The 16,157-nt window shown below is 37.1% G+C and overlaps 1 protein-coding gene across 2 annotated transcripts in view; it reads right to left on the minus strand.

Annotated features, from left to right (window-relative positions):
• Positions 1–15,762, minus strand: part of LOC134539691 (glucose-6-phosphate isomerase-like) — a 33,035-nt gene extending 17,273 nt beyond the window's left edge. The window contains exons 1-4 of one of the 2 annotated variants that reach the window (XM_063381897.1): positions 15,683–15,762; positions 12,862–13,313; positions 10,018–10,111; positions 4,932–5,123 (exon numbers count right to left, since the gene is read on the minus strand). In XM_063381897.1, coding sequence (XP_063237967.1) covers positions 4,932–5,123; positions 10,018–10,111; positions 12,862–13,001 — 426 coding nt within the window. In that variant the 5' untranslated portion in view covers positions 13,002–13,313; positions 15,683–15,762. The remainder of the gene's footprint in view (positions 1–4,931; positions 5,124–10,017; positions 10,112–12,861; positions 13,314–15,682) is intronic. The other variant, XM_063381898.1, reaches the window with a different exon arrangement.
• Positions 15,763–16,157: the final 395 nt, after the last annotated feature.

A 16,157-nucleotide genomic window follows, 5' to 3' on the forward strand; every position in this document is an offset into this window, starting at 1 on the left:
AGAAATAATATAATACTTCAATTTAAATACATTTTTTTTTAACGCACGGGTTTCAAATACCAAATAAATACTTTAATTTTCTTTTTTTAATGGTTCTTGCAATTGGAGAGATTGATTATATAATATCATATGAAACCTCAATAACAGTCAAGAAAGATAAATGTGCAAACATACAGAAAACAAGCGAAACTTAGGGAACATCAACACATTACAAAACATAGACAGAACGTAGAAAGAATTGGTAAAAAATAATTTCAGCACAGACGGACACAGTTAACTAACTACGATGAGACATTAGCAACAAGAACAGTAAATAAAGATGAAAAATTCTTTTCAGTAGGTACTTTTACAAAATATTCTATTGGAAAACAGTTGAAAAGGATTAGTTTGCAATACTAAAAGAAAGATATTATAACTTTGTACACCACATAGCTATGGTTTTTGTACATCTGAAATACGGTTTATCGAGGTATAACTGAGTATTTCTTACAAAAATTGGCTATTAATTTTATACTTCAATTAATGTGTACATTCAGCAAATTTTTTTTTTAAACCATGGAAAAGATAATCAATCAAATATTCAACAATTTGGCTTTCTTTTCTTTCTATTAGTGCGCTATCTGTTGAGTTGATTTATGACTGGAACTACAGAAAGTCATCGTCAGAAGCGCTATCTGTAACCTTTTAAGTTAACCTAAGAAACAACTAGGGGGTTAACAGCGCCACCTAGCGATGTATTCTTCACACTACTTCGAGAGAAAAACAGCTGCACTCATTCCATGGAGTCTATAAGAAAATATGGCAGAATTCCACTTCGCCCTTTTTAAATTATGGCAGTTTTCCGTTATGGTACTTTTCCGCCTTTATCGATAAGGCCAGGTGGAATACTGTCATTATGGTAGTTTTCCAGTATTGCAGTCTTCCGTCGCCCTCTGTGAGATCAAACAGCTTCTTTTTTTCACTTCCGCCACTCCCTTATCAGTAGTTGCGGCTGTCTCTGCCTTATCAGTGGTCGGTGACGCAAAAAAAAAAAAGTAACAGCCGTAACAGTTGTCTGGGGCATTAGCAATTACGAATTAAAATTATCTTGAATCTCAACATGCGGCAGACAGAAAACAACAGCCATAATTGTTTCGTTATCACGGGGAAAATATTAAGAACTTCCAGCCACGAGTTTGCCGAGTGTAAAGAATTACGAAACATCTCTATCCCGTTACACAGCATTCCTTTTATATTGTTCTTTACACAGAATAATTATTATTTCGGCCCTGGCGTTCAAATGTTCCAAAAGAAGGACGAATGCATTTATCAAGTGCTTAGACTGAAATCATTTTTCACTTGAATGACGGTAACGAAAGAGGTAAGAATTTTCCTTATGGCATTAAACTGAAAACAAAAACAGTTCTACGGCCGCTACAAGATAATTTTGTCAGTAAAACACGCGCAAAATATTTTTGGTGAACAAAAAAAAAATGTTTCGAGTCCCAACAAAATCAATTGTTGGCGGCTTCAAATTTTCGCCGTCGCTAATAAGCGATTCCTTGGCCTCTACATAATAAATCTTTTTCGTCAGCACAAAATATTTGGTAGGTTCTTACCTAACTGACAAAATTATTTTATGGCGGGCAATAAACTGGAATTGATTTTGTGCATAGTCATCTGGGCTTTACGACACAGCTTAACAAGATTTGCTCCTTTGCTAACCTATTCTAATTTAAAAAAAAAAAAAAAAAGTTGGGGGGGGGGGGGTTGTCTGTAAAGTCGGTTTACGGACGATAATTTTACGCGATAACGTCATAAGAAAACATTGATGAAAAAATTATATACAAACCAAAATTAACTTTTCACTTCACTTTATAAAGCAGTTGACAAAACAGTTCACGTGTAGGTTGTGTGCTGCCGCTGTCTCTCTTCTACTCGGACGCATCGGCCGATGGAGTGGAAGAGAGATAGATGCGTCACAAGCCGATCGTGCCTCTCCATCGCTTGTTCCGCGCTCTCGCTCGCACACTCGGCTCAGGCGGAACGTGACAATGTGTCGTGCTTTTTCGTGCTTGCAACCGGCGTTCATCGATTTATAAGACGTTATCACGTAAAAATAAAAAAATAAATAAACAACATGTGCGAGGAAGTTAGGGGACCACCTCCTTGTCCGTTAACTTCGTTTGAACATCACGTGTGTGCCCACAGTCTGTCCCACGCTTAAGCCCCTATCACACGACGCAAGTTTCCTTGCAAGACCTGCCATGCCAGCTTCTATGGATGGCTCCATGGAAGAAATAGCAGAGCTCTGGCCCTTTTTTGACGTGACAACGTCTAATAAATCGATGAACGCCGGCTGCACGCACGAAAAAGTGTCTCGTTACGCACATTGTCCCGTTACGCGGTGTCCCGTTACGCTCATTGTACGCTTGCGCCGCATCTATCTCTCTTCCACTCGATTGGAACAACCATCCATTTGACTTTTTCGAGGCACATTAAACTTGAAACACTCCCATTCGTTTCCTACTTTTCCGATCATCGTCCTATCCTTAACAGAATAACACAGATTGGAAGAAGTTAAATAGAAAACATGTATAAAAGTTATAGTTAAAATAATCTCTTCGTTAAAGTAATAAACATATTTGAATTAATGAGTGGAAATAAAAGTAAATTTATAAATTAAATTGTAGATTTCATTTCACTCCTTCTTTGTATCCATACAAAATAGTGATAATTCAATAAAAATTATTCAATTTGATTCATAAAAGAATGCAATCATTTCATCAATGTTTTGTTATGACGTCACGTTAAACTATCGTCCGTAAACCGACTTTGCAGACAACCAATTTTTTTATTGGAAATTTTGGTGATCGTTTGTGTTCGAACTTACCGTGTAAAGTTTCGCGGAAGGTAAAGACGCCATAGATGGCAGCACTCGTGGAACTGCTCCAGAAAAAAAAAATAAGCGCTCCGCCCGTCGTTCGTCGCCCAGTGTTGACCCCCTTCCCCACGAGTGAAAGTGCTCGTTCGAAGGCCTCGGTTGTTTGGGGTCATTGCCACGCTGTTCACTCCGGCGTCGTCGACCTTGCGCGCAGCTGGCGCTAGCTCGCGGGCTCTTGAGTCGATAGCCGTTATTGCTGCCGTTATTTCTTACACAATAAGATACATTTTTGACGCTGCCGCAGTCTGCAATGCACGTTAGACGTTAACTAGCTAGCCTATACAGCACAGCACTATTGGCAAGACCGAGTTGTATAAAAAAAAAACGTTTAAGCCTTGATACAAAACCAAGAACACTTTCAACGTAACGCACCGAAACACTTATGCTGAACTAATCAGATAATGTTTACCAGAAAGAAAAGGCGCGCAATTTACTACTTAGGTGCCGTTAATTTTCTTTTACTTAATGTTAATGTACTTTACGTTAATGGACTGTGAGAAGAGACTAGAGGAAAAAAACTTTTGGTATCGCAGCGTGTACATATTGTTATATTTATGGTGTTACCTATATTATGAATATATTATATAATACATATATTATATATAAATATATTATATATTGTATATTATTTCATACAATGAAACCCTAAGAAACTTAATCAAATCATCGTTATTATTAAACATGAACTTCTCTGAGTACACAACTACAGAAAGTTTTTATTTAATATGTGTGCACTTCGGAGTGACATCGCTATGTAATTATTTGTAATTTTTAATTGTAACAAAAATAAGGTATTCGGTGTTTTTATTTTGGATGTGTAATATTTCTACGTGTAATAGTATACAACATGTATTATGTTTTAACTGTAACAGTATCAAAAGTTCATATATATATATATAATATATCTTATATATAAAAATATATATGTTATATAGTGTTATATTGTAAATTGTATATATCTGGTGTACCAATGGATTTTGACGTTACAACGTCTAATAAATCGATGAACGCCGGCTGCACGCACGGAAAAAAGTGTCCCGTTACGCACATGGTTCCGTTGCGCTGTGTCGCGTTACGCACATTGTACGCTTGCGCCGCATCTATCTCTCTTCCATTCGACGGTTTATAAAATAAAGTGAAAAGTTAATGTGGTTTCCATCGCTTATTACAACGACAATTTCGGCAATAAAGGTTAATTATTTATCTTGCATTTTAAAAAATCTGATTACTAGTATAATTTCAAGTATTTATTATTTTATTATTAAAATAAAAATTATTCAATTTTATTCATAAAAGTATGCAATAATTTCATCAATGTTTTGTTATGACGTTGTCACGATAAACTATCGTCCGTAAACCGACTATACAGAGAACTTTTTTAAAATTTTTTTTTATTTTGGCATATGCCATCTGTGCTACTCTTCAGTTTGATTCGAACAGAATGTATAAAACCAGACGCCGCGGCGGGAGCTGGGGCGAGTGAGAGTGAGAGTGAGAGTGAGAGAGTGGGAGCTTTGAATATATATATATATATATATATATATATATATATATATATATATATATACTGTATAGAAGTCGCGAGTGGATAGGATTTTTTACTCTACGTTTTTCAGGAGCGTATGATGAGCTGCTTGGGAACTAACTTCACCGCTGTAGTGGCGCTGCCGTAACGCCCTGTATCGTCTCAGGTTGTTATTTACACGTTAGAGCGCAGCACTGTCGCCCGCTGTCATTCCCCCCGCACCCCCCATCCATCATTCACTGCAGCTCGTGGTCGTTCAACGGGAGGGTGGGGGAAGTGGTGTTCGAAGAGTTCGACACTTGTCCGCTAGGGACCACCACGAGTCGATGCCCTAGAGATGGTGGCGATTGCGGCGGTGAATTAACCAACTACCTCAAAACCGTATTGGAAATTTTAACCTGGGCTGGCGACTTCCATACAGTATATATATTCAAAGGTGGGAGTGAGAGTGAGAGTGAGAGTGTGGGAGTGAGAGTGCGGCACCTGCTCGCTGAACTCCTTGACGCGCCGCAGCTCGCGCGCCACGTCCTGCGCCACGTCGCGGCCGTCGACGATGATCGGCGCGCCGCCCCGGCAGCGCAGCGCCACGTGCAGCACGGCGCGCTCCTCCGTGAAGTTCATCCTCTCGCCGGCGAACATGGCGTCCCTGGCCGCCTCCACGCGCCTCGCCCTCGCCTGCCAACACAGAGCGTCTTCACCAGTGGCGTAGCCAGGATTTGCGTATGGGGGGTGTTAAGAAGCATGGTCCCTCTGTATTAAAGCGGGGGGTCCGGGGGTCCTCCCCCGGGAAAATTTGGATTTTAAGGTGTAAAATAGTGCTATTTTAGCAGTTTTCGGTACTTCAATTTAAATATTGCAATCGTAAAAATTTTATTAATTATAATATGAAATTTGTTTGAGTGATGAATAAGAAATTAATTAAAGATTTGATGCTAGGGGGGGGGGGGTGTTTGAACCCCTAACCCCCCCCCCCCCATGGCTACGCCCCTGGTCTTCACCCCTAGTACAGGAAAGATATGGAAAAAAAAAAATTGACAAATTGCAAGAAAAGTTTTTTTTTACATTAAAATTCGCAGAAAAATTCGTAGAATAACATATCCGAAATCCATCGAAATACACTTTCTTTTGGTAACTTTTTTTTTCCTGGTTTTCTCCCGGAAAAACGCGAAAAAAATAATAACTAAAAAACGGTGCATCTGACGACAAAACCTGTAGAGACAAAAATTAAATAACATTAACCTTTCCATAACATATCCAAATTTCAAGAAAATCCGCTTATAACTTCTGCTTCGTTTTCCGGGATTAGTCCCGGAAAAAATATTAAAGATGAAATAAATGGAAAAATTTTGCACTTTACAGCATAATGGTTTAGGAAAAAGATAAAGCAAACAATGTTTTTCATAATATATTAGAATTTCACACAGACCAACACTTAATTAGTTTTTTTTTTGTTTTCCAGCAAATGTCCCGGAAAAAAGTTATCAAAAGAAAAAAAAACGGAAACCGTGCACCGTACTTCAAAATAAATCGTGAATTAAATTAAGGGCAAAAAAATTGCATTATATAATTGACCTTTATCTAAATTTGCTTAAAATTTTTATACTATTGTCCTGGTATAGTTACTATTCATACGATTGAATTCCCATTCCATTGTACTGAGTGATTTTATGTATCCATGTGTTATAACTCTGCAAGCTCGGTGATGAAATTTGTAGTAATATTCTTTTCTGCCATGCATTCATGGGATGTGACACATCATCACACATCTATGGTATAGGAAAGGGGAAAATATTGGATCTGATCCAGAATGACAGTGCCATCAAGAAACTTGCGAAAGTATTTTCAGATAGTATTCCCGGTGTGTCAAAAAAAAAATATTGTAAAATCGGAAGAACAGCTGCTAGTACGCCTGTACAATGGGTCGAGAAGTGACACACTTGACACTTTGCGTTTTTAAGTGTTGAGTGAGAAAGCAGCTACTAGTTCCAAATGTGTACAACCAGAACAGTTACCTCAAACTAGTGCTTCAGCTCGGTTTCATTTCTTAAGGGTTTTCTATCAGATACAATAATGGAAGGGAATTAAGATGAATCCAGAAGAATGGGGATGGAGAAAATGCGGCCAATTTCGACAGACAAGCCAACAGCTCCGGAATGTCTTTTTAAGGTAATCAGGTGCACTTGCAAGGAAGATGGTTGCGGTGCATCCAACTGCAGTTGTAGGAAACACGGCATCTCATGTTCTTCGGCTTGTGGAAATTGTCATGGATCAACCTGTAAAAACCGGCGTGAATTACCTTCCGAGGACTGCAATTACTGTGACGGCTTTTAAGGTAGGGTGTTTCTACATATCCATGCATGTTTATTCAGTATTGTGTGTTGCAGAGTGCATCCCAATGTGTGTGTATTTTTCTATTTCTTCTCGAAACAGGTCACTGGAAATCTTGTGTAAATTTAATTGTATGGTATGTTTTGTGAGAATGGACGTGTCGAATTTTTCTTTCAAACGATAAGCAGTTGAAACGTGTCTGATATCTTTTTCTGGAAAATAATTTTGGTAGATTTCAAAAACGTTTTAACACAGCACTAACTGAAAAAGGAATATAATTTAAGTGACTTTAAAAGATATTATGGAAAATGAATATAGTTCGGATCTGACATAATTTGACATGGGATACGACGCTTTCTGTTATTTAGCCTACATGTTCAATACTTTTTTTCCGTGGCCGATCACAAAATAAAATCTATTTACCAGATTTCAGTGAATTTAGAATCTAGTATAGGAAATCTTGTGTGCTTCTGTTTGTCCCACCGAAACATTTTCAATGCGATGATCCGTTTTCGTTTTATTGAATTTTTAAAGATTTTCCAGGACGAGTCGCAAAAAAAACTATATACATATGTATATATGACCAGATTTTGGTGAATTGAAATTGTATTTAATGTAAAAAAAAGTCTTTAATTTTAGTCACGACTTTCTTTGACGTACGATACAACGTTTTCGTTTTGACTTTTTTTTTTTTTGAAAATTTTCTGGAAAACCATAAACCTATTTTGTGTTAATTTTTGTGAATTTGTAATATATTATGAAAATCGTTGTGTACCTTAACTTTGTCCTGAAACATTTTGCTGTAAAATGCGCCATTTTCAATTTATTTAAATATTTTAGGTTTTTCCGGGACGAATTCCAGAAAACAAAATAGTAGTTATTAGTGGATTTTTTGTACATTTTTTATATGTTATGGTAAATTTGGCTCTCTTTAATTTTAGTGTCTATACATTTCTTCGTAGAACGCACCGTTTTCCAGTTATTAAGTTATTAAGCATTTTTCCGGGACAAATCTTCTACGAATTTTTCTGCAAGTTTTGATATAATAAAACTTTTTCTTGCAATTTGTCCATAAATCGACCCCTTTTTACATGCTTTATATTAGCTTCACCTGTATGTTTGTTTGTCTGTCCGTCTGTAACTCTTTCGACTAAGAGTGAGTGGCTTATCACTGTAAAATGTCCCACCAATTTCATTACGTTCGTTAGCCGAGCGGTCTAAGGCGCGCGACTTCTGTGACATCAGCTTTCGGATTCAGCGATCGTGGGTCCTACTCCCGGCCACATCGAAGAAAAAAATGTTTTTTTTTTTTTTTTCCCGGTAAATTCTAAGATTATATCCATACATTAACTGTAAATGATTCGGAGAGACTTTACCATTTCTTTGTGACGTTGCAACTCCAAATAGTTATCTCAGATGGTAATAGGTAGTGTCGGTAACTCATTTCCCTATGATAATGATACATAAATATAGTTTAAAAAACTAAAAAAACATGCTTTTAAAGAATATCAAACTAAAAAGTTAAAAATAAATATTCCGGTAAATTCTAAGATTATATCCATACATCTAACTGTAAATGATTCGGAGAGACTTTGCCATTTCTTTGTGACGTTGCAACTCCAAATAGTTATCTCAGATGGTAATAGGTAGTGTCGGTAACTCATTTCCCTATGATACTTATACATAAATATAGTTTAAAAAACTAAAAAAAACATGCTTTTAAAGAATATCAAACTAAAAAGTTAAAAATAAATATAGTTTAAAAAACTAAAGAAACATGCTTTTAAAGTTTATCAAACTAAAAAGTTAAAAATAATTTTAAAATTTAATTTATGACAATAGTATATAAGCAATACTAGTATAAACGAGAAAAAAGCATGGGGCGCTTAATATACAAAAAATATGGCACAAAGCGCCTCAAGCTTTTTTCTCGTTTATACTAGTATTGCTTATATACTATTGTCATAAATTAAATTTTAAAATTATTTTTTACTTTTTAGTTTGATAATCTTTAAAAGCATGTTTCTTTAGTTTTTTAAACTATATTTATTCTCATAAAATGCCTGGACTACACGGTCTCCCCTCATCTACCCCTCTTTGCTGGTTATAAACACACCCACCACCACTGCCCCCTCCACAAGAAAGAAAATAATCGGTCCCAGGACCTGACGTCTGGCAGATGGTCTTCACCACGAACTCCCCTCCTCTCTTTGCTGTTTATATAACCCCCCCCCCCCCCCCCCACACACACAAAAAAAAATCATAAATAATTAAAAAATGTAAATGTTCGTTCGTTGAATACATTAAATCTCCGAACGTTCTCCACCGTTTGCTTTGAAATTTAACACAACTTTGCATTCGAACACACACTCTGACACACCTCTGTCAGTTAAAAAGATAGATAAAAAGATAGATAGGTAAAAATATGTAATTTTTAAAATTTTCATGGCTATAGAGTGGCATATATAGAGATATAGAAAAATATAAAGAGCTTTAGATATATATATATATGTAGATAGAGATAGAGAAAGATATCGAGATATGCATAAGAGATAGAGATTTAGAGAGAGATAGAGAGATGCTTCAAACAAATTATAAAAATAAAATTGATTGTAGCATAATACAATATGAAATAACTCAAATGTATTTATCCCTTTTTTTTTTTTTTTTTTTTAGCAAAACCACTCAGTTAATCCATAAAAATTTGGTGTCATTACATAGATTATTATAGGAATATTTTAGGTAGAGTTCAAAGAAATACTACCTCTTGTAGCCGTGTCTATATATTTCGCCAGGAATAAATTTCCGAGTACCTTAGGGGCTTTAAATAGTGAAATAAAGAGACCGGTAAATATATATATTTTGTGTGTACCATCATAGTCAAGGGGAACTTTCAGGAAGATCTTTCGGGAAGGTCTATCGTGCAACGAAAGATACAGTTGCGAAACATGACATTAAAGAAGTCCAGAGATTTGGTCTTCGATCATTAAAAAAATATATATGTTCTCAGATGCGTACTGAACTTCAATTATTTTATCACACTTTAGATTAAAAGAGGGTTTGATACCAGAATTTAAGTATATGCGGAAACTTAAACACGCCCTTTAAAATATAACAAAATTTACCTTTAAAAAAAAGCTATTCGAGCTCGGAAATAGCTATCGCCCCTAAAGCCCACCCCCTTTTCCATTTATCAAAACTAGAAGTCGTTGAAACAATTCAGAGTAGTATAAACACTCACCAAATTGAACAGAAGCGACATCCCTTCCTCGTCGATCCTGTTTTTCGAGTAGTCAAAAAGTATGCTTCCATCGGACGGCGTCTTCAGTTCCAGGCTGGAACAACAAGGTCTTTGACACTGAATGACATACTTTCCAGTTGGAACTATAATTGGCAGACGCGGCAAAAGGCCGCTGTTTGCGCGGTCTTGCCCGCTGGGGTTGGAATACAAGGGGTGCTGTCATAACTTAGAAACACACAACTTAGAAACACATAACTTAGAATTTTCTAAGTTATGACAGTTCTAAGTTATGTCTTTCTACGTTATGCCGTTTTTAAGTTGTGTGGTTCTGCGTTGCGTGTTTCTAAGTTACGTGTTTCTAAGTTATGACAGTTCTAAGTTGTGTGTTTCTAAGTTGTGATTGTTCTAAATTATGAGTTTCTACGTTATGACGTTTCTAAGTTGTGTGGTTCCGCGTTGTGTGTTTCCAAGTCGTGTGTTTCTAAGTTATGATCTTTCTAAGTTACGTGGATTTTTCCAAGTTTTCTAAGTTATGACAGTTCTAAGTTGTGACTTTCTAAGTTATGTGGTGTTCCCGGAATCCAAGACATCGCGACACACGCATGCGCAGAACCCACCTGCCGCCGTCGAACCGATGCGAACTCGTGGACATGCCATTTTTTTTTACAGAGAATACTTTAGCGATGCTAGGAAAAATAACGCAAGCGTTGAATAGAGAACGTCAGAAACTAGGTGATATAACGAATGTCAGTTTTTTTTTAAATTTCACGAATGCGAATGGAAATATTTTAATAGAAGTTGATTTTTATAACACTAAAAGTAAAAATAATTTTAAGGTATTGGCATGAAAGTTTAAGATGAGAATAACGTTTTTTTGTTTGTTTGAATTAATTGTTTTTAGTTTCTTAAAATAAGTTGTATATTTAAAACACTTAATAAAAAATAATGTGTACGCAAAGACTGATAAACGTTTAAGGGAAGAATATGTTTTTTTTTTGTTGAAAAATATATATAATTTTTGTTTTTTAATGAAAAGGTTTGTTATTTATAATACTAACTTCAAAAGCTATATTTCATATTACCTAATGTTAAAGTAAAGACTGATAAAATATATAATTGCAAGATTACCTTAGTGGAAAAACGTAATATTATTTTTAAAGGAGCAAGAAAAAACTTTTCTTAAAAAATGCTAAGAAATTAATATTTTTGTCTTATTTAATATATGTATTTTTTTTTATGATATTCATACATACAAAATATTCGCATGCATTTTGAGAAAGCGAATGTCAAAAAAATATGCGAATATTCGCGGACGAGAAGGCAAATATTCGTCACACCACTGTTAAAAAACATCCAGGCTGCATGGAAAATGCGAAAATGTTTTATTTCTCTATTTGGAGTGTTCGAGAACATGCAGGATGCTTTGTACATCAAGTTTTCCAGAATGATCCAAAAATAAAGTTGAACTTATAAATCTACCTGTGCCTTAAGACCAGCCCTTTCTAGGAAGCGATTTACCTGGAGTTCATTTCTCAAAAGCACAAGTTTGCAACCAACAAGCAAATTCTTACAAATTTGTTAAAATATCTACATACGAGAGTTTCACATACGCATTCTGGTTTACTCGTGTTGTCGAGTGAATTTTCACAAGTTTACGAGTTATTTACTTTTAAGCTGCTAAATAAAAAGCTGGTTCATTGACAATTGTAGCTAATAAACTTGTAGCTGACACTTGTTAAAAAATAATTTTTTTTTGGAAATAATTTTCTACCTAGCTTAGAAAAGTTGGTAGGTTACATTTACAAGTCTACTGATAATTCTTCCTGAAAGATTTTGTGGTACGGATTTTACCCGCTAAGATAAAACAAAAAAAAAAAAAAAAATACAGCTGATCAAGATTCATAAACAGATTTATGCTGCGAGTAAATTCTAATGGATAACTATTACCAGTACATTAATGAACTGATGTACCGTTGCCGAATCTTGTTGGTTACAAGTTTGGTTATGTTGCCAAATCTCGTTAGTTTCAAATGTTGTTACGTTGCTGAATAATTGTTTCTTACAAGTAAACTAACTACACTTTCCATACACAATTGAAACTTTCCTTGTTAGGGACACACTTCTATTTAATTGATGTGAAACGGTTGTTCGAACCAACTTGTGTAAACAAGAAGGGGATGGTCACACCTGCATGATCACGTGATATCAGAGAAATATATATTTTTTTCCAGCTCATTTTCTGCTTTATGTTGGTTGGACTCTCAAAAAATTTGCTGAAATGTTGTATTTGAATTTTGGAAACCGTTTCAAATTATTATTATGTCTATGAAAGTGACTGTTTAAGGACTGAGTTTCTAATTCATGCTTACTAACAACCATCAGACGCGTTCAAGCAACATTTCCACAATGTTTTTTTTTTTGGTGAGGTAATAAAAGTGACTTCAACTACGTCACATCATGGCTAGGGACACCTGTATTTCGCGATTTCATTTCATGTCAAGGTATTTCACAAAACACTGTAGCTTTTTCTAAGAGTCATGGCCAATTGTGAGGGTGCAGCAGTACGGTGCCCACATTCTCATTGGCCCCGTCAAGAGCGGGACGACACCTCTCACCGACCTCAGCCGATAACTACAGGAGAAAAGCTACAGTATTTTGTGAAATACCTTGACACGAAATGTATTCGCGAAATACAGCTTTCCCTAATCATGGCATCTTTTTATGGTTATAAGTCCATGATTACAACTGCCGGCAACAAGAACTTGTACCTTTGTAGAACGGACCCTTGGCTACTCAACTACGGCTGCTGGGGCAATCCCCGCGAAGGAACAATTATTCACCAACCTTAGCTTTCGGAACCTGGCCGGATCCTTTTTCATCATTTCGTAGATGTTGAGCTCGTCGCCTTTCCGCTTGTAGTATCGGTCCAGCGCCTTCCACGACGGGTCTTCCGTCAGCTTGGGCAGCTTCCACAGCACCTCCATGGCGGTCAGAGGACGTCTTCCTCCGGAGAGCAGATGAGAGTGTCTTCTCCTCGACAGTGGTACTGTCTCTTGGACTGGCTCGACTCCCAGACCTCGACCCCTTTGGCGTGATCCCGGGGGAGGAACAAATGGCGTCTTTTATCCGCCTCCGAGGGGAGGCAACCGGTGATCTGTGATGATCCCCCTACCCGACGCGTTGATCAAACACCATCCCGAGATCAAGAGATCATCTCCTTTTTTCTTTGCAGACGTCACGTTCCTGAGCTCGTATCTTCTTATCTTTTGACGCCGTCCGGACTTAGCATGATGTTGCTTGTTGACGGTTGAAAAAATCAAGGAAAGTCACTGAACAATGAACGTTATCTGGCGCGCCTTCATCACAGCAGTAATTGGACCTTAACGGGGAGAGATAGTAACAGGGGAAAAAAAACCATACTGGTTTTAACCAAATTTTTTTTATTATGCCATTACGTTACTCGGCGTTTGGTATGGAGTAAATTTCGTGAATTTGAACGGAAGTATCGTGGAACGGAAATGTGTAACCGCGGTGCTGCCATCCGTGGCGGATGGCGCGAACCAAAGTTCACAAACCCAAAGGGAAACTTAAAAAATATAACTGTTTAGTGAATTTCAACCAGTCGAACAATATTATTTTAAATTTTTATTGTGGAAAATCAAGTCCAAAGCTGTGATTCAGTATTTTACCACCATTTTACTAGCTTTACATGTATTTATGTATGTATGTATGAATGGAATATGTAATAAAACCTTTCCATTCTATTTTTACCCACTTTTAGACGTCCGAATGTGTTGAAATTTTGCATTCATACAAAGAAACTCTGACAGTACAATATTTTGATAGCTAATACCTCATTGTTAACGGGGAGTGGGGGGTCAAAGGGTCTAAAACTAATTTCGAGCTCTGGGTAATAACCAGGCTTCTTTGTGTATCCATGATGTCGGGGCATGGTGGTAATTTTTCCCGGGGTCGACTGTTACCCTGGGGGGGGGGAGGAGGGGTTGGGTGTGCGGAGTGTTCCTGTCATGTAGGCCCAGAACAATCTCCGAAGTTTTTTTACCTCGAGTTCCAGAGTATATAAGGTCCCCTATTTTGCCCTGGGGGAGAGACAGCTCCGAGACGACAACTGAGGCGGGGAGCTGCTGCCCGCGACTGCTACACCGTCAGAAATCTCGTCTGCGTGCCGTCACGCTGCCCGAGCTACTTCCAACCACTTGGTAAGACTCTTCTACGTAAAACTGTTTGCCCAGCTAAGAGCAACAGCGTTAAGACAGCGATACCAGTTGGATCAATACTTATAAATTCAGAAGAGGGGCTAGCGTTGACGGCGGCATGGTTTGGAGATGACGGTGTTTGAGCTTAAAACAACCCAGAAGAGACATTTTCTTTGATTTGACAAATAACAGTAACTCCCGGATTCAACAGTCAGAACTACGTGTTTTTCAGTTATAAATAAACTAACAATGGAGATACAAGAAGAATTTTGAACATTGAGGACTTTAAACGTTGATCAACTTAGCAGTCACTCCCTCGCTTGGTTTAGTGAAGTTTCATTATTATGTTCCTAAGAATTTATATCATACTGAAGAGCGTTAACGTAAATGATAAGAGTTTTAGATTTGTGTGTTTGAAAATCATAAAACTTGTTTACTACTCGTTTTTCAAGGAACTGCCGATATCCTTATTCTTGTAATATATTTCGTTCTGCCTTCAGAATTAAAGTATGGTTTATTGTCGCTTCAAGAATTTTGTTGTAAATTCACGTAATTTTAATTGACAGTGTAACCCGACGCATTGCCGCGGATGTTATGTACTAGTTGAGTAGCCCCAAGCGCAGTGTTTTTGTTAAGGCGCTTTCACTTAAGTAAGGGCTGTCCTAATCATTTTTGTATTTTCTGTTCACAGAGACTTTTCAGCTGTGTAACAAGTGAAAGCTCTGGAAACAAATGTGATTTGTTTATATCTTGATGTTAATATTTGTTTGTGATGTATACCATATCACCACTTGTTCCTCTTGCGTTTGACACGAGAGGTTACACTCTTGCCGAGATGATTCTGCAATGGGTTGCCGATACCTTCCAAAGTAAAAAGTTGGGGAGACAACGCAACAGCCAGTACTGAAAGCAGGAAGAAAATTTCCCTTCACCCAAAAAAGTGATTCAACCCAACCGGGAATTGAGTCCGGGGAATTATTCAGGATTCCTGATCACTACCGCTCTGTTTTATCCTCAACACTGTCCACTAAAGTGGGACAAAGAAATTCAGCAGCTCTAAATCTTGTAGCAAGTGCAGAATTCCCAAGGAAATCACATGACTTTTCTGACAGTAAAAAGGGAACGTTCTTAACTCGTTTGGATTGCATTGATGCAGCGAACAACCAATCCATTCGAACATACTATCTAAGCATGGCTGGTTTATTGATTTCAAAGAAAATTTGCCTTTCTGCATGATGATAACATAAATATAGCACTGAATTATCTAACAACCAAAGCTGCATAACATTATAATTGCAATTAAATGAACACTCAATTAGAGGTAACATTCAATGCAAAGCTTTACGCAAAACCGGTCTTAAACGGCTTTAACCCGTATTACCATGAAGGTTAAATATTCCACTGAGAAATTAATAGTTTTCATGATAAAATTTACAACTCGTACATACCTGTAGCTTAAGTTGTTTAATTGTGAAGATTAAAGGGCACAACTAATTTATGATTTTTGGTCGTTGTGTTTTCATGCTATGTTGCTACAGTTACGAGTATGTATAAATGATATTCCAACAGAAGGGGAAAATTAAATGTTGTACATTCTCAATATAAGACTGGATGAATGCGACTCACATTACCCTCACATTCTGAGCTAATTTTCTCATATATCCTTAACCAGCATACCTTATTCTTACCGAGACCGGTGACTTATTGGTAAGACACTGTAAAATTCTGAATTAAGCACGAACGACTCCAGTTCGGTCTTCCATTTTCCATGCCCCTAAATAACTCCAGGAAAATGCACACGCCAGTACCATGGCAATAGGCTCTGGCTGATTCCCTGCAGTGTTTTAAAACTGTTAGATTTTACAGTTAAGTGACTTCCAGACTTTGTGGTTCCACATAAATGGATCTTCATGGAAACTACGT

This window comes from Bacillus rossius, chromosome 15 (genome assembly GCF_032445375.1).
Source record: "Bacillus rossius redtenbacheri isolate Brsri chromosome 15, Brsri_v3, whole genome shotgun sequence".
Taxonomy (NCBI): Eukaryota; Metazoa; Arthropoda; class Insecta; order Phasmatodea; family Bacillidae; genus Bacillus; species Bacillus rossius.